The 24,331-nt window shown below is 42.2% G+C and overlaps 1 protein-coding gene across 2 annotated transcripts in view; it reads right to left on the bottom strand.

Annotated features, from left to right (window-relative positions):
• Nucleotides 1–3,415: 3,415 nt before the first annotated feature.
• The window catches only part of LOC146799990 (uncharacterized), a 190,837-nt gene continuing 169,921 nt past the window's right edge, over nt 3,416–24,331 (bottom strand). For both annotated transcript variants that reach the window (XM_085620926.1, XM_085620927.1), the window contains 2 exons: nt 8,162–8,263; nt 3,416–6,076 (listed from right to left, as the gene is read on the bottom strand). In XM_085620926.1, coding sequence (XP_085477052.1) covers nt 5,058–6,076; nt 8,162–8,263 — 1,121 coding nt within the window. In that variant the 3' untranslated portion in view covers nt 3,416–5,057. The remainder of the gene's footprint in view (nt 6,077–8,161; nt 8,264–24,331) is intronic.

The following is a 24,331-nucleotide window of genomic DNA, read 5'->3' as shown; positions in this document are numbered from 1 at the left end:
AGCCACGACCCCTTCCTGCTGCTTGAAATTCCTTCCCTGGCGCACACACAGCCGCACCCAAGCACTTCACAGGTCTTTTGAAAGACCATTTATTTGTTAACGAGGCTTTATTGTTCTTTCGCCCCATGCCGTAGCCTCCCCCAAAGCCCCTGACTCCTCCTGTCCCAGGCTGCATACAGTGCACATTTTAAGCACTTCAATTCACAGTGCTGCAGCATTAGAAAAATAAATATTTTCCACCGTGACAATCGGCATCCCCTGAGTCCTTGATTGGGAGATTTCATCCCAGAACCGAGGCTGGGGTGTGTGATCATTTCCTCTCTGTTACTGTCTGTTTACCGGCTCTTTCTTGGCCTGTTTGAGGCTCCTGGTGTTATGTATTAGCAGCTCCTGTCCTGGAAGGAAGACCCGCCGTCGAGAGCCCGCTGCCTGGCAGCCTGTACCAGAGGGAGCTGCTGGCTTTCGACTGCTGCCTAACCTAATCATCCCGCAAACCGACCCAGTGAATCAATGCTGACCGTGGGTGACGTAGATTTGAGGTGAGCGCTGGCATGTTCATCATTGTATTATTTTTGATGATGCACAATAAGCAAAGATCAAAACTTGTGATTAATTAAGCCCCCCGTCGGGCTGGCCGCCCCACAGGCTTTCCTCGTGTGCTCTTCAACATATGAAAGAAAACAACATGATCTGGCGATCAGTATCCGAACGGGGAACTGGCTGCAGCGTCACACAGATCTGATAATGCCTCGCTTTCTGTTTTAAATGCTAGCAAGGCACCCCAGACAGTCACTTCTATGCACTAGTAGTGCAGAGATTCCAGGCGGAAACGGGCACTTTGGTTCTTTTAAACTGAGCTGCCCTAGGCTGTCCCTGCCTCTTAACTTAAGTGGTATTGGCAGGATGTTTTACCCCTGTGTTGCAATTACCGAAGGGTCAACTGGCAGTCAGTGGAGCCCCTCCTCCCCCCAAACATAATGTTGGTCCCAGGCAGCCGGTCTGATTCAGAGAGCAGATCGTTGTCCACCGAGGCCAGTCTCCTCTGCAGCAAAACCAGCAGAGCGGACCGGCAAGAAGTCGAAGTTCTCAAGGAGTACTAAACACCCTATTCACATTTCACACGGTTTATTCCATACTGCATTCCCGAAGACTATTTCCTTTTACTATCTGTTTTGTAGATTTTAACAACACTGACATGACGTGCTTATGGACAATTTCAGAGAGATGTTGGAAGAGAAAGAATGAAAGTGTATTAAGAGTGAAAAAATGCAAAGGACAGTATGAATGGAAAAACGTGATAGATTCAAGCACTCTAAAAACTGCTTCCCTTCCACATACCTTAGTAATACTTAAATCATAGTCTAATATTTCCAGAATTGCATGATTTTAAACTCTAATTCACAACAAAAAACATTATTAATTACTCATTCATCTGATACTGCTAACAAGCATTAGTTACACCAACAGGTCTTGTCTTGTTTTAGGGTATGTTAGTTATTGTGTTATATATCTGGCTATAGTAATTTCTGATATTTATATGTTCCTCTAATCTTCATTGCTTGATTTTGCTTGTGAGAAAGTGTCACTTATAGTCGTTGGAATGTCACTCATAATTACACTGAAACTATGAAAATGTCACACATAGCAATGAAACACCTTGGCAGATATGAGCAGAGAAGGAGCCGACGCTCCCCTCCCGGGGCATTGAAAACAGCTTTTGGCAGCAGAGAACTCCCAAGCTACATGCCACGTTCTTAATTGTTACATATACATATATAATATGTATCAAAAGGACGTGAAGTGTAGCATGGGATCTCTCTATCTGTCTGTCTATCTACACATAAACACACCACCACCAATATAGGTAACCTTACGTACTTTCGGTGTGGAAACCATAGACATTTGAAGGCAGATTTCTAGCTGGCTTTAGATGGAAATACAGAAGCTCTGACACATGTTTACTCCTGATAAGTGCTTGTACTCTATCCTAAAGTGTTTTTATAGCAGAACTGAGAAGCACAGCTACTCTGCTTTTCAAATTACTCAGTACCGGACCATTTAAAGCACTGCTAAAGGCACTACAAATCGCTAGTTTAAGGGAGCGCATATGTGCATTGTCAATTTAAATAAATGTGGAAAAATACTAGCTGTAGCGTTGTCTTTTACTTGTGGCAAAAATAAATGTGGATAAATACAGAAAAAATGCCCAAAAATAAATATGGATAAATACAGACGGAAATGGCAAAAAAATAAATACCATAAAACCGGGAGCCCTAACTATAATGCTGGACTCTGGTGGGCCATTGTAAAGGCTGCATCGAGGGTCTCCCCTAGAGACCTTGTATCCAATGCAACATGAGACAGAGGGAGAGCAAGTGTGTGCGCGCTTGTGGAGAATAGGTCTCTAGAGTTTTTCTTTTTGTTTTTACATTAAATTGTTTTTAATCAAGTATTTGCATAACAACTGGGAGCAGGACTTCTAATTAATTCATCCTAATAATGAGGCCAAGAGAGGATATAAGATTGTTTTGAATATAGTCGCTAACAGCAACACCATCTACTCCTGCTTTCTCACAAGAGAGAACTGATACTGTTGAAGAACCGTAGAGAATGTGGGCAGCACTGTCATATTCATGTGGTAACACTATTACTGATCACTACGGCTATGGGACAAATACAAATACTAGACCTCATACCCAGCTAAGGCTCTTGAGACCTTACTCAATATGGCTAGAAACTAAAACTTCCTACAAGGCTCAGCTACGTCCAATGCTATGTATATCCTCCTACACAATGTATCCCAGTTGATCTCAACCTCGATTCACATTTTGTTCCCCATTGCGGCACAATGTCATGTATCTATTCGAACCAATGATAGGCGATTGTTATCGCTATGATGTAAACAATGAAGTTAAATCCTTTATTGTACTTTCAACCTAACATAAAGTGGAGCAGTAAAGCGATAAAAGGTAACAATGCCTACAGCTGCAAAGGTAATGTACTAAAATGCATGTACAAACTCCTATGTGAAATTTAACAGCTAATAAAGTTGTCTATTACTTGCGCGCAATGAAAATCAAATAAAAAAAATTTACAAAAAAAAACACTATTACTGATCACTGTAACAGTTAATAATGGAGTTCAAATTTCATCCACATGTGCTGTCACCTACATACAGTCATAAGGCATGAAAGGATTAACTCTTATCATTACTAACTAATCAACGTCACTACAGTGAAGTCAATTCCTATAAGGCTCATGACTTTCTTCTTATTTTTCTATTTCCCTTTCTTGGTCATTACTTGACACCATAAACTGCAATGTGCTCGTATATCCCTCCCTAGGTTTTTCATGTTGCATTCTTACCCATGATGGATGTTTTATTTTAAAATCACTTGAGACGCCATTCACAGTGTTTGATTTATTCGTTTTTTAATTAAGATTTCCAAATTAAACAGGCATAACAAATAATAAGGATACCAAGAACAGACAAGGATTCCATTACATACATTTACAATGTCCTAATACTGGTACTCATTCACATAGTCTGCAGGAGAGGGAGGTAATTATTGCTAAGGTTACAGAGCTGCAGTCAATGCACGATGTGTATCAATAATCTACATTTGTTTCACAGTTGCAAGTCACGCAAATCTGCATGCTTGCTCATGCAAAGAAAATGCTTGAGGAGAGAGCCTCATAGGTAATGTCACTCTGACAGTTCCCTGGTATCAGCCATTTCAGCATAGTCACCAAACTTCCCTTAACAAGTTGGTTGCCAGATATGTGCAAAGTGCACCCCAATTGTCTTTTGGGTGAGGATTAACTGGTATTAGTGACCAGGATTCTTTGAGTTGAGCCTGGAAATAAATCATGTCTTTCAAACACGGCATGTCAGCCTTAGTGCATTGATACTCTCCTCTCGGCCAAAAGCAGCATCATTGCTTTAGGCTTACGAATGTCAGTCAGAATATCTTTGACATACTTAAGCAGGGCCTCCAAGACAACCTCGGCGCTGTGTCAGACCACTTCATCTTTGCAGTAATACACTGAAGCCCAGAACTCTGCCATCCTATCGCAATGCCCCACCCAAGGGCGTAACACAGGCCCCTGCAGTGCGGGGGGCCCCAATATCAAGGGGGCCCCCTCTGCACCGCACTTCTGCTGGAGAGCTCCAGATTGCGTCTGGAGGGGGCCCCTCCATGCACCCTGCAGGGCGGCCCCCTCAAGTTTTGTTACGCCACTGGCCCCACCAAATGCAAAAAGTTAGTTTTGCAGTCGAGCGTCATGCAGCCACATTGCAATGGCGTACAAAATTGGTGACACAGAGAATCCCTTTCAGGTGCCCCTGTTGATTGCAAAAAAGAGCTGAGTGAATACTGTTGATAAGAAGACTAGCAGTAGGCAGTGCGTACAGCAGCCCGATCCACTGAGCAAAACAATGGCTGAGCCCGATTCAGCAGAACAATGCAGAGTAATGGCCGATCAACTGAACTGAAAGTCCTTCTTGCATTTACGAAAGCTGCGACAGCCAGGAGCTCTGGATTTATCGTATGGAACAAGACAAAGAGGATCCCACAGGTTGTGGGAAGTAGATCACCTGGTCCAAATCCCAATTAATCGGGCAGAAGAAGTCAGGGAGGTGAATTCTAAATGTGAGGAGCTTGCCAGCTTTTTATTATCCTGGTTTATTATGAACAATGGTCTTTATGAATTACACAGATTAGACTGTTTATTAGGTTTTAGGTTGCTGCACAACTACTAGACATAGGTAGGAAAGTAACTGCTTTCTAGATTTTATAGATCCATTTCTGCAGGGAATTATTTTTTATGGCCATGTTTGGTTTTGATTGGACACATATGTATTTGTGAATCTTGCTTTTCACTTTTCTTTCCTTTGTAGGTTTGCTGGTGTGGCAGAAAATGGATCTTGTGGAGAAATCTTATTTCTTGCTTAGTTCAATGAAAATGCCTCACTGCTTGTGGCTACTCGGGTGCTGGAGAAAGAGTGACAAGTGAATAAATCCCTTTTCAAAATCACTGCAGCAAGATGGCCTCACTCATGTTAGTATAGCTCTATTATGCAATAACTGGTGCTTTCGGAGAGTTGACTTTTGAGAGAAACTTTTCTCACATTCACTGCAGTGAAAGGGACTTGTCCCTGTGTGGACTATTTGGTGAGTTAGAAGATTTATTTTTTGAGTAAAGCTCTTTTTACACACATTACAATGATAAGGCTTTACACCTGTGTGGATTCTTTGATGTATTAGAAGATGTGACTTTCTAGTAAATGTTTTTTCACACTCCGTGCAGTTAAATGGCCTCTCTCCCGTGTGTGTTTTTTGATGGCAAAGGAGAGCTGATGTATGAGTAAACCTTTTGTCACACTCAGTGCATTGATAAGGCCTCTGGCCAGTATGTGTTGTTAGGTGTTTATGAAGACTTGACTGGTTAGTAAAGTGTTTCTCACAAATGGTACAGTGATAGGGCCTAACTCCAGTATGGACTCTATGGTGAATTAAAAGATGTTGCTTTTGAGTAAAACTCTTCCCACATTCAGTGCAGTGATGTGGTCTGTCACCTGTGTGGATTTTCTGGTGAGTTAAAAGATTTTGCTTCATAGTAAAGCTTTTCTCACACAGGGTGCAGTGGTATGGCCTTTCGCCCATGTGTGTTCTTTGGTGCACTAGAAGATGTGCTTTTTGATTAAAGCTTTTCTCACACGTGATGCATTGGAAGGGCCTCATTCCGGTGTGTAATCTTTGGTGTGTTAGAAGATTTTGCTTTCGAGTAAAGCTCTTTTCACACACTGTGCACAGAAAAGGCCTCTTTCCTGTATGGAACATTTGATGCTCAACAAGGGTTGGCATTTCGGTAAAACTCTTTTCAAAATTGGTGCAGGGAAAGTGTTTCTGTTCATGGATTCTTTGATGATCTGCAGGTAGCACCTTCTGGTTAAAGATCTTCTCACATTCACAGCATGTGAAGCAGCTCTCACTCTTGTGGACTCCTTGATGTTTTTCGTGCAAGAGGTTCAGGGACTCTTTCTCATTAAAGCTTCTTTTTCCTGACTGGTTGGCTGCAAAATGATGAGAACAATGAAACTTGTATTTGGGAAATGTTGTTAAACACAGATATACATTATTTTAATACAAAGGAATTGTCAAGCTTTGCTTGGATAAATAAATGTTGGGCAGTTATGAAAAACTATGTGGCAAGTCTTGAAAAAAGAACATAACAGGAAGTCCAGAGAGGGACAAAAATCACTGTGTACTGAATTATACCATAGGGACATAAAATGTTCAGGAGCTAGGGGGGACATCAACAGTAAGTGGAAAACAATCAAGTTGCGTCAGTAATGCAACCAACTTTCCAAGAGAACTACTCTAGCTCTTAAAATAGAAAAAGGAAACCTTGCCATGCTGCATCATTATCAATGAAAGATCATTGTAAAACAATCTATATGTGTAACAGTGGCTTACATTGGTATTGAGGGGAACTACATGGACATATTTGGGATATAAAAATTCTACTATCTCAAAACAATTAATTAAACAAAAAAAATCGAATCTCTACATCATCTTAAAGCAATGAATTCATCAATCCAGGAGCTCTATCACCTATGATCAGGAAGATTTTACCATGAAAATTTGAAAATATGAATTTTTCTGTTTTTTAGGAGACAGTTACTGGTCTCTAAATGAATAATTGTCTTGAAGATGACTTAAAGATCTTCTTATGAGGTCAAAACATATGGGGTTAACTGGATAATGAACTATGCTTGAAAAATGCAGGATTGTGTACTAAATAATTTTCTGTTCACTTTTAATCTCAATACATCGGATTAACTTGTTTTGTATGTATACATTCTTCAGATCAGGCCTTACTTGAAGCACTGAGCATATTGTCTTTACTCTTTTTATGAATATTTTATGTGTGGCCTTTGCACCCTCATCCAGCTACCACCTGACCCTTCTCATGAGCGACCAGGATGTTCCTGGCACAACTGCTGACAGATCACTCTAAATACATTGCGCTGTCAGGCAGGGAGGCCTACGCTGGGGACTATGGATCTGCAGTTATGTCAGTTTCATCGGACCTTTTGTGAAAAATGGACCAAGAGTCCAATGCCTGGTGAGTTGGATGGCTGTAGCGCGATTAATGTTGGGGTCGGAATGAGCATTCCTTTGGAAAGTATTAGGGCACTACCTCAGGATTGAGTCTTCTCAAAGCTGCATTGTTTTAGTGTGAAGCCCTCAGTGCCTGGCAAACGTATCTCAAACTAAATACAGGCACAACACCAATAGCTTACAAGTATTGTAAGGAAAGTGATAACAACTTTGAAGTGCAACTTCAGGAGGACAGACAACCACTGAGAAGTAAATGGCTGGAGGCTGTGCAGGTAGTCCAGAGGAAACTCCTGTAGAGCCAAAGGGCAGGAGAAGGGAGAGTAAAAAAAACTCAAGTTTTACTGGATAAACAGGTTCACCTGGATGATCAGGAAGCATGAGATGGTCCCAGATAGAGTTTAACGTTGAGGACGGGAAAGGGCAGAGACCAATGGGGATGTCAGTTCTTAAAATAACATTTAAGCAAAAAGCCATATGCAGTCCCATACTTAAAGGCTACCTTACAGGAAAAATGCAATGACTCTAAAAACCGTACAATATGACAGAATTTCCATAAGACAAAAAGAGAAAGATAATACATCATAATATGCTAACTTTAACCTCAACTCTGGTTCCTAATCAACTATGAAAAAAAGTATGCAAGAACAACATTATGAGGAACAGACACAGTATCTAAAATATCAAAAAAGATCCTTGAGCCGTGGTAGGCAGGGCTGAAGGAACTAGTGTCTGTCTCGCTTTGTCTCTGAGTAGTTGGTTATTTTTTTAATGCGGAGGTAACAATCATAGGGTTAGTGGGCATTTGGGTGAGGAACAATATAAAGTATCCTACAATAGCAGACATAACGCCACCACTATTGAAGTTGCACTTGCCATGATGGTCCGATCAGGAGTACTTGGCGCTGTAGTTAGGTCAAAGTGATAAGGGTCAATGTCTGCTTGCAACACACAAACTGAGGCTCAAAGCTGTTGATCACTTTGATTGCTGTGATTGGTTACATGCTGTTGGATACTATTAAAACAAAATTACTTACCTACAAGGCTGGGACCGTTTTTAACTTCCTCCAGGTTCTGATTAGCCATGGGATATGCCTTTTCTTTGATTCTTCCTGAGACCATAACTATGCTGAACTCTTCTATATTAATAACAAAAAAATCAAACAGTGATTTCACAGTGATAGGAACAGGTAGCAGTGCCCTGGGCCTCTGTTCCCTCTCCATTGCGCTAATTACAACCATCTCTGCATAGATGTCATACAGTGTGCAGCTAATTCAGGCATTCACAGAACCAAGTATTTCAGAAACCAATTAGAATAAAGATGTACAACAAGAACCTCTTCCAACTTGCATCCTCATGGTAGCGTTGAACCAAAGTTGACTGTTTTGCCTTTACACTTTGTGATGGGATTAGAATGCTTCCTTCTACTTTATGGTAACAATGTTCTCCTGGGCAGTACCCTCCCATTAGCCCCTACTTAAGCACATGAGAAAGTAGGAATTCCTTCAGTGGAGTGTGCAAATGTGTGTGTCCTTTGTTCACGTGATTCAACTCGCTGAATAAAAAGGGCTGCCAAAGGAGGAAGAAAGCACCAACAGAAGCAGGGTGTTCTGAATCATTTCAAACTCCTGAGAAGTGTTCTTGTGGTATTTGAATAGTGTGTATGTAGAATTTCCAATGCTGAGCAAAGATTTATGATTAGAGCTGCCGGTTTTATGGTATTTATTTTCTTTACATTTCAGTCTGTATTTATCCATACTTATTTTATTTTTTGAGAGTAAATGGAATTGTAAAATGGTATATTTCACATAGGTAAAATGATAAACATGCATTCATACTTTGATTCCTGTCGCATTTTAGCAAGTTAAGAAACCACATATAACAAAACTTTACACCGACAGGTAAATATTAACATTATATACAAATATATGTTAACATGCTTGTATTTAAGGGAATCTCATCCTGAATTTAAATCCCCACGGTTTCATTCCGCTTAGCAGTTGATGTGGAATTCATGAAGGACAACAATGAGAGTCACTCACAAAAAGCACAATGTTCAGTATTTTTCTGCTTTTTTAATAAAAATACAGGCAGGAAATAGATTGTTTTCTGTCTGTATTTATCTGTAAAAATCAGTAAAAACCTGAAAACTGGAAGCCTCGTTTATGATTCCCGTGCTCCGCAGGAGGCAGTCAGGGGTCTCAGTAGGAGTAAGACAGACATAGGAAGAGTAAGATATCAATATTCATATAAACAGTTAACAAACACGTTTGCATGTATTCGAAGTTATAAGTATAGTGAGCTACTTTCAGGCAAGTCTAGACCTCCAAAGGCTCTTGTAACATTAGATGTGAGGAGGACTGGTGCAAGTAGCCCTGCCTTTTAGTGGATGCAGGCGCTTTGAATTCATCACCAAGTTGATGTTTGCAAAAAGTCGAGGGCACCCAAGGACTTGTAAAGGTCTGTGTCGTTCATGATTTTTTCTAGCATATTGTCGACCTGAAGGCTGAAAATATGCTCCCCATTAAGCAGTCGTTGACTAGGTGATACTGCACCATAGGTCAGAAACCAGGGATATAGATCCAGGCCTGACAGATGGGGAAGGGTGCGGGTGTTAATGCCTCTAGAGGGCCTGTTTGCAGCATCAATGGATCAGCTGATATTTGCAGTGGAAATTATTTTGCCCAACACAACCAGCAACTCTCCCCTTTCATGTCTGCCTCAGGCAGGTTTTGTACTTCCTCCAATTGAGGCCCATCATAGTTGGGGAGGAGGCCAACTGAATTTGCGATGTGATAGTGTGTGACAATTCTCACTGCCTGTCCTTGCCAGCAAAGTATACAAAAAAGTGATGGATGCAAAGCTTGAATTAATCTCAGCCGCTGAACTACTCGGGCAGTGGTGAAGGGGAAAACCTAGGAACAGAGGGAGGAGGTAGTGAGCTTGTTTGGTGTCCCAGACCTTTTTTGACCTTGGAAGTGTAGGAGGATGAAGGGTGAATCTTCTTCCTCAAAGACCAACTCCCACTTTGTGGGGATGTGGTGGAAGGAGGTATGTGCAGGCTCCGGAGCATGAGGCTTGGCAAGAATCTTTCCTGTGAAGGGGTTTCTGAAAATCTTTTGCCTCCTCTCAGGAACTTCCAATAGCGGAAGCTGGGCAAATACTTTAGTTGGTGTCGGATCTCGGCATTGATGGTTCTGTCGTCCTTAAGGCTGGTTGAGGCATGTCTTTCGGCATTGACTTTGGATCCAAAGCACTGTTTGGTGGAGACTTGCTCTCCACCAAACGGGTGGGTGAATTTTCACTCAAACTGCTAGTTGTATATATGTATTAATATACACTGTCTCCACTTACTAAAATAGCTTCAGTAGATATTGCACTTCACTTCTCTTCTTACCCACCTTGGTCCTGATGCAAGTCGTTACATCCCCTAGGGGAGTGCTAGGCAGAAACATGTCGACCGTTTCATTGCTTTGACAGATCTAATCTCCCTCTGTCTAAGCTTCATGTTTTAAACCTGACCTGTGGATGCCAGATTAAAGTTGATTATCACACCATTGAGTCAGGTTTAGTCACTCACATCTTTATTTCACTCCTGTCTCACTAAACCAAGCTCATCTAGAGTTTTAGTATACCTCAGTATCTCCATCAAAACATCCCTCTGCTCCCCCTTTCAGAGAGGGGGTAGTAGCCCGCACTACGACTAGGCTCGTAGTGCGAGGAGATCCCCAATGATGAAGCATGCCACCTACAGGTGGATGAGGGGAATCGTCCTAAGAAAAGGAACACTCCAGTACCTCAACAACATGCTTCTAGACACAGGGGCCCACATTGTGTTTTTTAGGCATGGTTTAGATGTCATTAACTTTAATGAATGACCCCCAAGGTATGTTGCAGGATTATTACAGGAGGTCTTCAGAACCTACAATGGATGCAACTCCATCACAGCAAATAAGACCGCCACAATCCCCTCAAGTACAAACTGACACTCCTTGCACACTGTGTAATTTACCTTATGCCTCTGACACCCAAAAGAAAACTAACTTTAAACATTGCAGTGGATGATGGAGTATTCTTGGATGAGGATAGTGAAAAAGGGAAATCCCAGACAATCAATTCGGACCCAATGAATGGGATGACAGCCTAATTCCAGCACCATCTCAGCTGGCATCCCAACCGGTAGACTCTCCACTGGAGGACATTAGAACATTTCATAATTTGATGGAGAAGACCACAAAGAGGTTTCAATTACCTTTGAGTATCAAACAATCTGTTTCTTGAAGAAACCAGTTACAGTTTCTGCGGGTTTACCTAGATTGGATAAAAAATATAAAGCACCAGAAAATTGACTGGCATACTTGGTCATCCAAAAACCAGATACGATAGTTATGCAAGCAGCTCAATGTCGATCCGAGAATCCGCCCACGCCCATCTCAACACCACCTGATAGAGAAGGCCGGTGCTTGGATAACATAGGGAAACGTTTCTACCCTCTGGCAGCAACTACTGTTCAAGCCACCAATTCATTAGCTAGTATTGGCCGTTATGACAGGCAAATGTGGTCACACATCGCCGCATACATAGTTCCCTTGCCGGAAGATGTAAGAAGAGGAGCAAAAAAGATACTACAGAAAGGGGAAAGAACTTCACATAAATTGTTGACTGCGTGATGAACATCGTGTTGACAGGCTTTCACACGCTGGTGGAAGCGACTTCTCAGAAGTAAAGGATGGTTGAAAACCACATCGTTCAGATCAGAAATCTTGGAAATGCCATATGATGGGGAAGCATTGTTTGGCAAGCATGTGGATGATGCCTTACAGGCAATTAAAAAGGACACTCATAACAGAAAAAAGGTACCTTGTAGATGAGAAAAACGCTTTTGAGGAGAAAGAGGGCTATATTTATACAGAGGAGGGTATCAAGCATATGGATATCAGCCCTTTCAACAGCAGTATCGACCTTCACGTCCCCAGCAACAGTTTAGAATGCCACCAACAGCAGGTTACAACAAACAAGCACCAAGAAGGAAACAGACTTCTCAAGGAAGGGACACTGGTCAATAACAATGAAGAATTGATGGGGTTGGTTACACCCTCTCTGTCCCAGCAACCAACCAGATGCTGGATCACAAATTATTTACGTCAATGGAAACTGATAACAGACAGATGGATTTTAGATCTAATCAGCTACGGTCATACCTTGGAATTCATTCAAAGACCACCAAATACCACTCCGAAGGGAGCACATCCGCCTCTTCTGCACCTGCTTCAGTGGAAAATAGTAACAATGATCAGCAAAGGAGCGAGAGAAAAGAGTACCCTGCACCCAGGAAGGAATGGATTTTTATTCCAGATTCTTCTTGATAAGAAAGAAAACAGCAGAATGGCTACTCATTTTGGATCGGAGGAAGCCAAACATATAGTTAAGAAAACAATCCTTTCGCATGGTCAAGACATCTTACATCTTCTCAATCACGGAGATCACATGTCAACATTGGTTCTCCGGGATGCCTACTTTCACATCCCAATTCAACCAAGACATCGCAAGTTCTTAAGATTCAGGATAGCCAGCATCATTATCAATTCAAGGTTATCCCTTTCAGGCTGAAATCAGCTCCCCGTATTTTTACAAAATGCTTAGCTCATATACGACAGATAGGCGTTCAGGTATTCCCATACCGTGACGATTTGATGATTAGGGTGGCAACATCTCGTCAGACAATGAAGGCAACAAGGGCCTGTCAAAAACTGTTCCAACAACCTCGGTCTTACCCTTAATCCGCATAAATCTCAGCTTAAACCTTCAGCGAAGATAATGTTCTTGGGAGCAGTTCTGGATACAATTCAAGACAAAGCATTTCTGTCACAAGAAAAACAAATAAAACTAAAACTCTTGATGCACAAATTACTGAAAAGAAAGTCCGTTTCAGTATGCCTATTCAAATCAATTCTGGGTCTGATGTCCTCTTGCACTTCTCTGGTGCTATTTTGCCACCTCAGAATGTGGTCTTCATAGGAAGGGTTAGACAAGCAATAGCTTTAAACTCAAGGCTCATTCAACGACATAATCCAAATCACTCTGAACATGAGAGCGTCTTTACCCTGGTAAATGAAGGATACCAATCTGTTGACAGGATTAACTTTGCTACCTCAGGCACCGGAATTTGTTATCACCACAGATGCCTCTTTAGATGGGTGGGGCGCTCACCCACAGGATTTAAGAATCTGTGGGAAATGTACTCTATCAAATGAAACTGTATATCAAATTGTTGGAACTCAAGGCCATAGCATTGAGTCTACAGTCATTACTACCCAGATTAAAAGGATCATCTGTATTGATTCGTACAGAAAACCCCACCAGCACGCATTATATAAGCACGCAAGGGTGTACAAGATCTACATTTCTATCGCAAGAAGCACAAGAAAAGGGTGGGTTCTGCAACAACAAATAAAGATCAAGGATGAACATGTTCCAGGAACAAGCAATGTTCTAGCAGATACACTGTGCAGAACTAAGGAACAGCGGTCACAAATGGGAGCTCAACCAGGACATTCTGGACAACATTTTCGGTTGTTGGGACAGGCCAAATTCTGATGCAAGAAAACTTGAAGATGCCGATTTTATGAAAGTTGGCACGCACAGCAGGGGTCAAGTGGGAACGCGGTTTCAATCAGATGGTCAGGGATCTTTGCTTACGCTTTTCACCTGATCTCATTACTCCCAAGACTTTTTAGTAAAATGAAGATAGAACCATGTAGAATAATATTGATTGCCCAAAGATGGCCTAGACATCGTTAGTTTACTGAACTACTGCTCCCATCAGAAAAGTGTCACATTCAGCTGAAACCTCTACCTATATTACTGATAATGAACCACAACCAGGTTCTTAATCCAGACCAGACATTCTTGCACTGGTCGGGCTCGCTCCTGAATCCGAGTTTGCAAACTTGAATACACCACAAGATTGGAGAAAAATTCTTGCCAAAGCCAGAGCTGATACTACCATAAGGATGTGCAAGCTGAAATGGAAGCGTTTCTCTTTATGGTGCCAAAAATCTGAAATTCACCATACATCAGCAACACTAGAACAGATTCTACCCTATCTATTACTTTTAGCAAAACCAGGTTTGGTCCATGCTTCAATTAAAGTGCACTTAGTATCAGTTTTGAGATTTAGAAGATCGACTGGTTCACCATTTATATGGTCTCGTAAGGCGGTCAACCAATTTCTTAAATGTCTTTCGGAGTCATTCCTCCAATAACGAAAATACCTCCATCTTGGCAACACACAGTGCTTGCACAACTGATGAAGTCTCCATTTGAACCCATTTACAAACCAAAAAATGACATTTTTAACATGTAAAATTGCACTTTCATTGCTCCTACATGGGCAAGAAGAGTTAGGGAATATATAGGTCTTCACAATTAAATAACCAGTTCAAGCGTAATAGCGTGGTTCTACGAAACAATCCCATATTTATCCCTAAAGTTCCAACAGATTTTAATTTAAATGATTCGACTGTACTGAAGACATTCTTTCCGAATCCTCAGTGTACTGTCGAAAGATCTTTACATACTTTGGATGTTAAAAGATGCCTGAAATTCTATTTACAAGACAATTCAGGCAAACAGACTAGATGCTGGATATAAATACAACCCATCGTAAGCATTTTCCAGTTCCCAAGCCGAGTATAGCTTGATGGATGTCATAAGCTATCCAGCTCTGCCACAATAAGACTGGAAGACCTTTAACAGACAAGTTACGAGCGCACTCTGCCAAAGCTGTTTCTACAGCTACTGCTCTTTTAGCTGGTGTATTGCTAGAAGAAATATGTCAAGTGGCAACATGGAAGAACAGGCACATGTTGACACGACACTAATGCCTGGAGTGGTCACGGCAGAGAGTTGCGTTGTTTATTCCAATAAGGTAAGCCTTTGCTTATTCTATTATCCCACCAACCACTATTGTGTCATTGTAATCATTGTGCATGTGTTCCAACTGCTAGCTATTCTGATTCAAGCATGTGAATCTATGAAAGAGTCGATACTGGAGAAGAAAATAAGTTACTTACCTGTGACTGTGGTTCTCCAGTATGGGCATCTTTCATAGATTTACATGCGACCCACCCTCCTAGCAGTAGACGGTCCATTTATTTTTATGGGATTATTTTTCTTTCATTAGTGCTTGAAAATCTGAGTGAGTGAAGCCTCTGTGGGGAGTGTTCTAGAGGGTGCTGTCGCCCGATTGGCTGATGTTTGGTTCTTAATACATGATGTGGATACGTTACTGAAGTGAATGTTTTACAGCCATTATAATCTAGGTGTATTATACTGTACTGCTTTCAAATTATACCGTGAGACTCCCACTTCGTTGACGGGGAATGATTCAAGCATGTGAATCTATGAAAGAGGCCAACTGGAGAACTACAGTCATACGTAAGTAACTTATTTTCTTAGTTGCTAAAGTTAATGGACACAACCATTGCTATATGGCTATTTGCAGAATAAGCTTATTATTTACAAAGATAGACGCTTAATGTCTACATGTGGATCCATCTGGCACATTTTGCACCATTAGTATACTTTCTCTTTTTAGTTAGGCTTAGTGTCTCCAAAACCTGTTTTATTTTGTAAATGTTAATTAAAATCAGTGGTCAAGTGGTATTAAAACCCCAGGACTTGACAACCTGATTAGGAGAGGTATTCATGCCACTACTTTTGCCAGAGATCATGACCAGAGAATTGATTCCAGAAGCCATGCAGAAGGCGTCCTTCACCTAGTTCACCCATCCGGCTTCTGCAGCAGACCTATGATAAGGAATAGCTGCCACCAACTATTGAACAGTATGCTGTATGATCCATCTTTTGAAATTCGCACGGCAGGTCTTGCTATTTAATGCTTTATCTGAGGATTAGTATAGCGATTAGATATAGCATTAGGGTGCTAGGACATCAGCGATCCGCTAACAATGTTAGAAACATTTATCTTGTTTTCACTGACCATTACATGCGTAACTGCTTTGATTTTTACATTTTTTGTGGTTAGTGTACATATTTTATGTACTAGACTCAAAATTTTAAAATAAACATTTTAAACTTCTTAGGTGTGATGAAATGGGGTGTATTATATGGTGTGGTTGTGTGACCTCACCGTGTGACATACTACCAACCCCTTTAAGATCAATCAGACTTTGTTAAAAACGTAGCTCGACCCCGGGTAGCTGTGGCTCAGAGCACTCCGACTTACACAAATGAACATGTGTAAAGCATTTAACCAGCATCTAAACAATTGAAGGAGAAATACACGAGATATCTGACACAAATTCATAAAAATAGATCAGATTTTTATAGAATATTTGACACCAAAATGAAATAGATCCATCAGAGGGTTCCAGAGATACAGATTTTAAAATGTATAGTAAATCAATTTTTTTTTACTTAACCACAAACAGGCAATGGCAAATTCAACGAATGACACTTAGAAATGTTTTCAGGAAAAGCTGTGGCAAGTATCAATGTAGTTACTTAAGAGTACTTTAGGCAATCCACTCCAACAGAAAGCCAGTCAGGTTGGACCAGAAAGGCCCACAGAAACATTTACATATCCTAGAAAAGCAATCTTCAGTTCAGTTCCAGCGTCAGTAACTCATTGTCATTGACTTCTATGGAGTGGTCCTGATACAAGGGATACAGGATACTGAAAATGCTCAATGAACCTGAAGATGCTATACAGTCGACAGGGGTTGACCTGGGGCTACTCCATGGTCCACCAGCTTGGTGAGGCGATCCTAGGTTGATGTCCCTCGAAGTTCTCTTGAGCTTGGTAGAAGTCCAGTCGCTGAGCTATCAGTCGCCCAGTACAGAGGTTTCAGCAGTTTTCTCCTTTTGTTGGTAACTTGTTAATTGGTGACATAGTTGCACTCTGATGACTCTCCTGGGTTCAGTAGACTCGGGGGCAATTTTGGAGCATTGGGTCTTGGTCCCTTGAGCTGCACCACGGCGAGGAGCAGCAATTTGGGAATCTTGGCTACTAACTTGCCTCAGCAGGCTTCTTCAGCTGCTGTGGCCCTGTGCTACGAACAGGAGGTCAGCCAACTGATCTTTGGAGTCTCTTGCTTAGGCTGGACTCGGAGGTTGGCCTTTCCACGAGCAAGAAACAGCAGGCACAGTTCTTCCTCCTTTGCTAGCCACCAGATTCTTAAGAACAGTCCACATCAGTACAGCCTTCTTGCCGGTCCTTTGTGAAGCAGGGCAGTTCTTCAGTACTCTTCTCCAGTCCAACGAGATCGAAGTTCTCTGTGCCAGGGGTGCCCTTTTTATGCCCTCAAGGGAGGTTGCAGTCACTAGCCAATGGGATATAAGGTTCGTCCAGCTTGATGAAAACGTCCTCTGAAGTGTAGCATCTATCTATCCCAGAAGTAAAAGTACATGTTCCACTTTCTAATATACAGCACTCTGCCTCATGGCTTGTTAGGCCTAGCTTAAGGGTGACTTAGCCATATTAAGTAAGCATTGGCAAAGCCAACAGGTTTGGCCTTTGCAAAATCTATTGGCACTGTTAATGTTCTTATATGTAAGATCACACTGCTGTACAACATGGCTAAAGAAAACAATACAATAAAAGCACTTTGAAGCGGCTAGCACTGACCCCCATCATAGTGATTTTTCCTATTTTTTTTTTACTTCAAGTCATGTTATACAGCAGCTTGTGCTGCAGTGCAAAATGTAAAAATGCAGCTTGTGGGTTGAGACACGAGGGGGGGGGGGGACACAATAGAGAACGGAGAAGGGTGTGAGAAACAGAGGGTGGGTTAGAAACAACAGGAAAGCAGGTGGGGAGTATAGAAACAAGGAAAGCAGGAGGGTACCAAATGAACATATATATTTTAGAGTCTAACATACCTAATGGAGCAGAACAACATAAACTGCATCACCTTTTACCTCTAGACTGCTGCCTAAGCCTATCTACAAATGAGGAAAAAATAGAACTGATAGGTTTAACATGAGGCAAATGAAATAGGCACTGTATTCCTTTACGAATCCTTCGAACACAATCTGTATTTTTAACCCTTTTTTCTGCAGTTTTTCTGCCAGAAATCATCTTCTAAACTCTTCACTCGCTTTTCAGTATAGAAAGCATTCTTGAGCTTCAATTCACTTTTTATGCCAAATTATCTAGTGGAACTGCCTCAACTTGTTATCAAGAATCATTCTTGTGGAAGGAAGAAGGCTTCATCTGAGCCTCACCAATTCTTTGTGGTGTACCGGCCAGACTCTCACTCCATCAAAGAGTGTGAAGTGTGTTTCAACATGTCCCAAAAAACATAAAGATAGGGCATTAGACAGAATAAAACTGGAAGACTTCAGAGTTGAAAAAAAACCAAGCAATGGCAAAGCCAATAGGTATTGCCATTGGGTCCTGTTGGCTTTGACACTGCCTTTTAACAGTGCTGTACAGCATCCGCAAGAATCTGTGCAGCAGGGCAAAAAGCTTTGGTGTGTCATTTTTCTAAGCATGTGCATATGCTCTATTATTCATGCTTGCCGACAAAATGATGCGGGTGCAATTATTTTTACTTTTATCAATCCAGGATGGATTGGTAAAATACAAAAAAGAAATAGAATTAGCGCGAAAGCACTTTAAGGTGTACGGGTCAGCAGCAGTTTGCTGCCTGGTCGTCCTTAAAAAAATGTAAATACATTTAAAAAACGTCCCTGGGTGTGGGGAGGGGACAGAAACAGTGAGCTAGGCAACAGAAACAGTGGGTGGAGGGTGGGTGAGTGGGGGACCGAAACAGTGAGCTAGGCAACAGAAACAGTGAGCAGAGGGTGGGTGGGTGGGGGACAGAAACAGTGAGCAGAGGGTGGGTGGGTGGGGGACAGAAACAGTGAGCTAGGCAACAGAAACAGTGAGCGGTGGGTGGGTGGGGACAGAAACAGTGAGCTAGGCAACAGAAACAGTGAGAGGAGGGTGGGTGCGGGACAGAAACAGTGAGCTGAGGGTGGGTGGTTGGGGGACAGAAACAATGAGCACTGGGTGGGTGGGTGGGTGGTTGACAGAAAGTGTGGAGAGGGTGGGGACAGAAACAGTGAGCGGGATGGTGAGTGGTTGGGAGGGGGAGAGAAACAGTGAGCGGAAGGGTGAGCGTGGGACAGAAACAGTGAGCGGGAAGGTGGGTGGGATTTGTACCTTCTGCCCATTATCTCATATATTCATGTACTCTTTTACACTTCCTTTTCTATTTCTAACGTAGGAAAAAGGACAAATACGGAAAACCAGAGATCTTTGACTTCCTGGAAGCATTAAAACATTTTTATCTTGCTAATACGCTCAGATGTACGACGCAATTTACCAGTAGGCCGTTTGCGAATGGTAAAATGCATTTTCCTATGTACTAACCCCATTTTGCGAGACAGTAATCTATTACCAAATCGCAAAATAGGGTTTGCAATTCACTATTAGAAAGGGGCGTGTAAAGGGCGTCCCTTCCTAACAGCGAGTCGCACTGGTATGTATGAATGTTTTGCAATCGGGAATGCAATCGCAAAACTGCTTTATTTAAAAAGCATTGACAGATCTGGTTGTCTGCTGACCCCAGCAGGCCACCATCCCTGTGAGTGCCAGTCATTCAAAATGAGTCTCAAATTATGACCTGCCTTATGAATATTAATGAGGCAGGTCTCTTGTGAGCAATTTGGGAATTGCAACCAGTGTCTGAGATACTGTTGTACTTCAGATTTTGCGACTCACATATTGCGAGTTGCTAAAAATCGCAATCTGCAAGTCGCAAAACCTGGCTGTCGTAAATGTGGCCCTTATTTCTTAGCGCCAAGACGTTTCTGAGTAATCATCACGCTGTACAAGTATGCTATTACCATTGATTTTAATGTTCTCAATTAATACTTTTTAATAATCTGTTGGCCAAATTCTCACACCTAGTATTATCTACTACTGACCTCCCATGTCTACTCGGTGAACCGCTCCTCCACAAAACCCACTGGGAGCGCTTAGCAACAGTTTTACTGGCAAACATTTGCAATAAAATGTACATTCAGCAAAGTAAAATGTTTGCATGCATGTTCTCTAGAAAAACTGAAGTAGCATCAAATAAGATTAAAACCTCAAACACTACGCATTTATCAAAAACATGAATATGTTTATTGCATACGGCGCTTAAAATCAATCAATCAGCAGTTTGTAAAGCGCAGATACTCACCCGTGAGTGTCTCAAGATGCTGAAGTGGGGGGGGGAGGGGTGGCTGCTGATCAGTCTGCGTGAGGAGGTTCAGTCGAAGAGGCAGGTCTTGAGGTCCTTTCTGAACTGGATCAATGATGCGGATTGCATGAGGTGGAGGGGCAGCATGTTTCAGGTCTTGGCGTTGAGGTAGGAGAAGGATCTTCCTCCGGTTCTGGTCTTGGGGATCCATGGGACAGGGGCCAGGGCGAGTTGGGCGGAGTGGAGTTGCTGGCAGGTGTGTGAAAAGCGAGAAGGTGGTTCAGCTATTCTGCTCAGCGTTGTGGAGAGCCTTCTAGGCATGCGTGAGGAGCTTGAAGATGATTATCTTGTTGATAGGGAGCCAGTGGAGTTGTTGGAGGTGTTGTGTCATGTGGCTGCGGCGGGGGATGTCGAGGGCCAGTCTGCCTGCAGCATTTTGGACGTTCTGTAGTTTCCTGAGCTGTTTCTGGGTAACTCCGGTATAGAGTGCGTTGCCGTAGTCAAGTCTACTGGTGATGAGTGCGTGGGTGACCGTCTTTCTGGATTCTGTGGGGAGCCATCTGAATGTCTTTCTATGCAGGCAGAGCATATGGAAACAGGATGACGATCCTGCGCTGAGCTTATCAAAGCCACAGCTTTGATGAGTGCTGTCATTGCTATAGTTAACTGATATGGCACTTTACATGCACATAATGCACAGTAAAGCGCTTTGTACATGCTCTGATACACTGCACAGTATATGTGAATATATGTATACGGTTCGATCTATATGTTAAGTGCAGCCTATGTTCTCGCTGTTCTACAATGCACTATCAAATGTGACTTCCAGCACTGTGTGTCCTCGGATGTACAACACGTAGTATATTTGTAGGAAGCAGCCTTTGTACATTCTTATAAACACTACATTTTATCTGTAGAATGTTCAGCACAGCACATGGCCTCTGAATGTACAGTGTTGTGGAGTGTCACATGCCATTGACAGCTTTAAGAGTGCTCAGATATAGAACACATTCTATTTTTCATGAGGCACGGAAACAGTCAGCGTTAGAACCGATATGCCCGCGAACTGAATTGTACTGTGCATTGCACAATAGCACCTGACACAAAGTGTGGTAAATATTTAAATTACCTGTACTATTTTTTATGCGGTAAAGTCTAGTAAGAATAACTCAGTCAAAATAAGAGGCAGAATCCGTGGTATTAGAGGTTCTGAAAAGGGCTTTATTCCTTACAAAGGAATTATAGTTCGAACTAGGCAACCATATTCCATCACCACGAAGGTTCAGGAAGGGATCAGTCATACATTATTGACAAGTAACAATATTTATATGGAAAGCATTGCATTAGGACAGATGCAGGAGGCGTAACAGCTGAAAATACAGATAAGAATACACATACGTAATGAAAATAGGCGTAAATACAGGCGTATACTAGAAACGTCATTAAAAATGATGTCACAAGTGGGTGGATCCATAAGAGAATCCTGCAGTGTCAGCAGAAATATTTGACAGAGATGCGCGCGCAGCCGCATGACGCGTGATTGACGTATAACTAGAGGGTGAAGGGAACTTGACATTTGGCCCTACATGTGGATCTTGTGTTTAAGGAACTATATTATCTGGAAGGAAGGGTCTTCTCGGACAGATCCTATTCTATACTGACTGTTAGTGCGTGTACAAGCGTCTAGGTGTCTACATGTGATGCGAGGGGGCAGGAATCTTCCATAGTAACAGGGGCTATGAATTACTTGCAAAAAGACAGCGAGGCCGAGCCTTTTGCTCGGTAGCTGGAGGGATGTTTACCTAAACTACTAGACAGGAATGTATTGAATGAGGAGCGGAGCTGATAACTTGAAGGCTGAATACAGTTTTTGGCAGGCAACAGGCCGCGTCAGGCACCGTTAGCCGCGCAGGGAGTAAGACAAAGTTCATGGACACGGATGCAGGTCCAAGCTGGAGCATTTCAGAGGCAGAAACAGAAAAAGGCTTGATGGCAGAATTCAGGGCCTACTCGCCTTAACTACAAAACTAGAAGAGTGAACCGCATAAAGTCGGTGGCCTTTCATACTTAGGAATGGAATATTCGACCCATTCATGGCGGATCTGAAAGAGGGCATGTTGACGTTGGACGCGCATGTATTTGCGTTTTCATAGCTGAAACTGGAGGGAACATACATGTACTTATAGCATGTACATGGAGCCGTTGGAGTCTAAGATAGGGGACACAATTGACCATAAAAATTCATATTTCCACATTCCCTCCTTGTCCCCTACGGACCCTCATGAAATATCCATCTTCATCAATCCATCAATCTGTTCATATAGCATCATTTGTTCTTCTTTCTTCTTCCGAGATCTTGAATGAAAATTTGAAGGCGGGATACACGATGTGGCACACAGACCACAAATCGCTGGCCCACATTGTAGACACAAGCAGCAACTGAATAGTATGAGAAAGCCAATACCTAGGAAGGATAGGATCCTCCATCCCCAGGCTGACAACATGCTCCAGAACCAACCGGACCAAGTCCAGGTGCCTGGATTCTGTGAAGTCGAGTTATGGCTTTATATACTGACGGCGCGTTTTCTGGTATGAAAACACAGCAACTTGATCCGATGACCCTACAAGCTCCGCCCCTATCGGCCAGAATGACGTCAAGGACAAGACGATTTTGGAGAACAACAATCCGCATCGCAGACTGCTCCTCCGTTAAGTTGCCCAAAGCGGAAGTAGTTTCATTCACTACTGCTTCAAGGGTTCTAGTTAATCTACGTATCGGCTTACTATTGGTGACTGTACCTATGTAGGGAAAGAAACCTTTATTGAAATCTGTGTATTTCTCCCATGCTGTTTCAGTGTAGTCGACAATCGGGAGGTCTCTCTGCTGTCTATTGTGTACTAAATGGGTGTTCCTATGATAATCAGGCGGGGCTAGGAAAACAGGTGGCAGAAGGAATGCAATGTAACAGGTACCATCCCAATCTAGGGGTAGGCGTATGTATGCGGTGTGACCACAGATGAAGTAGGAGTGACGGGAAGCTCTAAATGTAGATTTGCCTTTATCACTGAATTCTATTACAGTGGTACATTTACTATGGCCCATGTGTTTTGAACCGTTCTTTCTTACACATAATTCGCCTCTAACTGGAAATACTGACATAGCGGGCAAGATTGGTGTAGCTTCGGATTCAATATTCAGGATCATAAGATTAAGTGTAAAGTTACCTAATCCATATACTTCATTTTCTAGATCAGTTCCTGTTCTTTTGGGAAGTCCCTCCTTGTTAGGGTAGCAGACTTTAAGTAAAACTAGGTTCAGGTTTCCCCATACCCAATTGTCTTGATAAACTACTGTATTTGAATCTAGGGAATTAATCCAACTAAACCATGCTCCACAGGAGCCATTGTGTGTGAATGGATACGGAAAGAGGGGCAGAACTCCCTTGTATTTCTGATAGGGAGGGAGTCGGCCACATATCCAACAATTTGTAGCATTGCTGGTCTGATGAGAATGATGTAACATACTAATGAATGTGTTGTTGCGCAGCGCAAATCTATAGGACAACTCATGTGGGGGTAATTCACTAAAAGAATGTTCGGCAGTAGCATTGAAAACATGCTTGGAGATAGGGTAATACATGTGTAATAATATACCGGAGATAATAATCAGAAGACTTAGAAAAAACATAATTAACAATGTCACTATGCAGTGACTACGAAGTGATTTACAGTACGCATGTGTCCTGAGCTGTTTCTGTCCATTTTTCTCTCTATTTCGGTCTAGAGGATACATGTCAGAGACAAATTCAACCGATTCACCTTGGAGAGGACTTAAACAATCAAATTGTCTGACTTGCTAGACCTTAGTTTCAGTTTATAGTTTTCACTCTTGGTTTGTTCAACCAGGGGTAGTTTTGAATCAGTCTGTGAGGGAATGCAGGGCTGAGGGTTCACGTCGGACGGTAGTCCATAAAATCTTTTGATGT

This window comes from Triturus cristatus, chromosome 8 (genome assembly GCF_964204655.1).
Source record: "Triturus cristatus chromosome 8, aTriCri1.1, whole genome shotgun sequence".
NCBI classification, from domain to species: domain Eukaryota; kingdom Metazoa; phylum Chordata; class Amphibia; order Caudata; family Salamandridae; genus Triturus; species Triturus cristatus.
The sequence above is the reverse complement of the archived record's forward strand: the minus strand, read 5'-3'. Positions and strand labels throughout refer to the sequence as shown.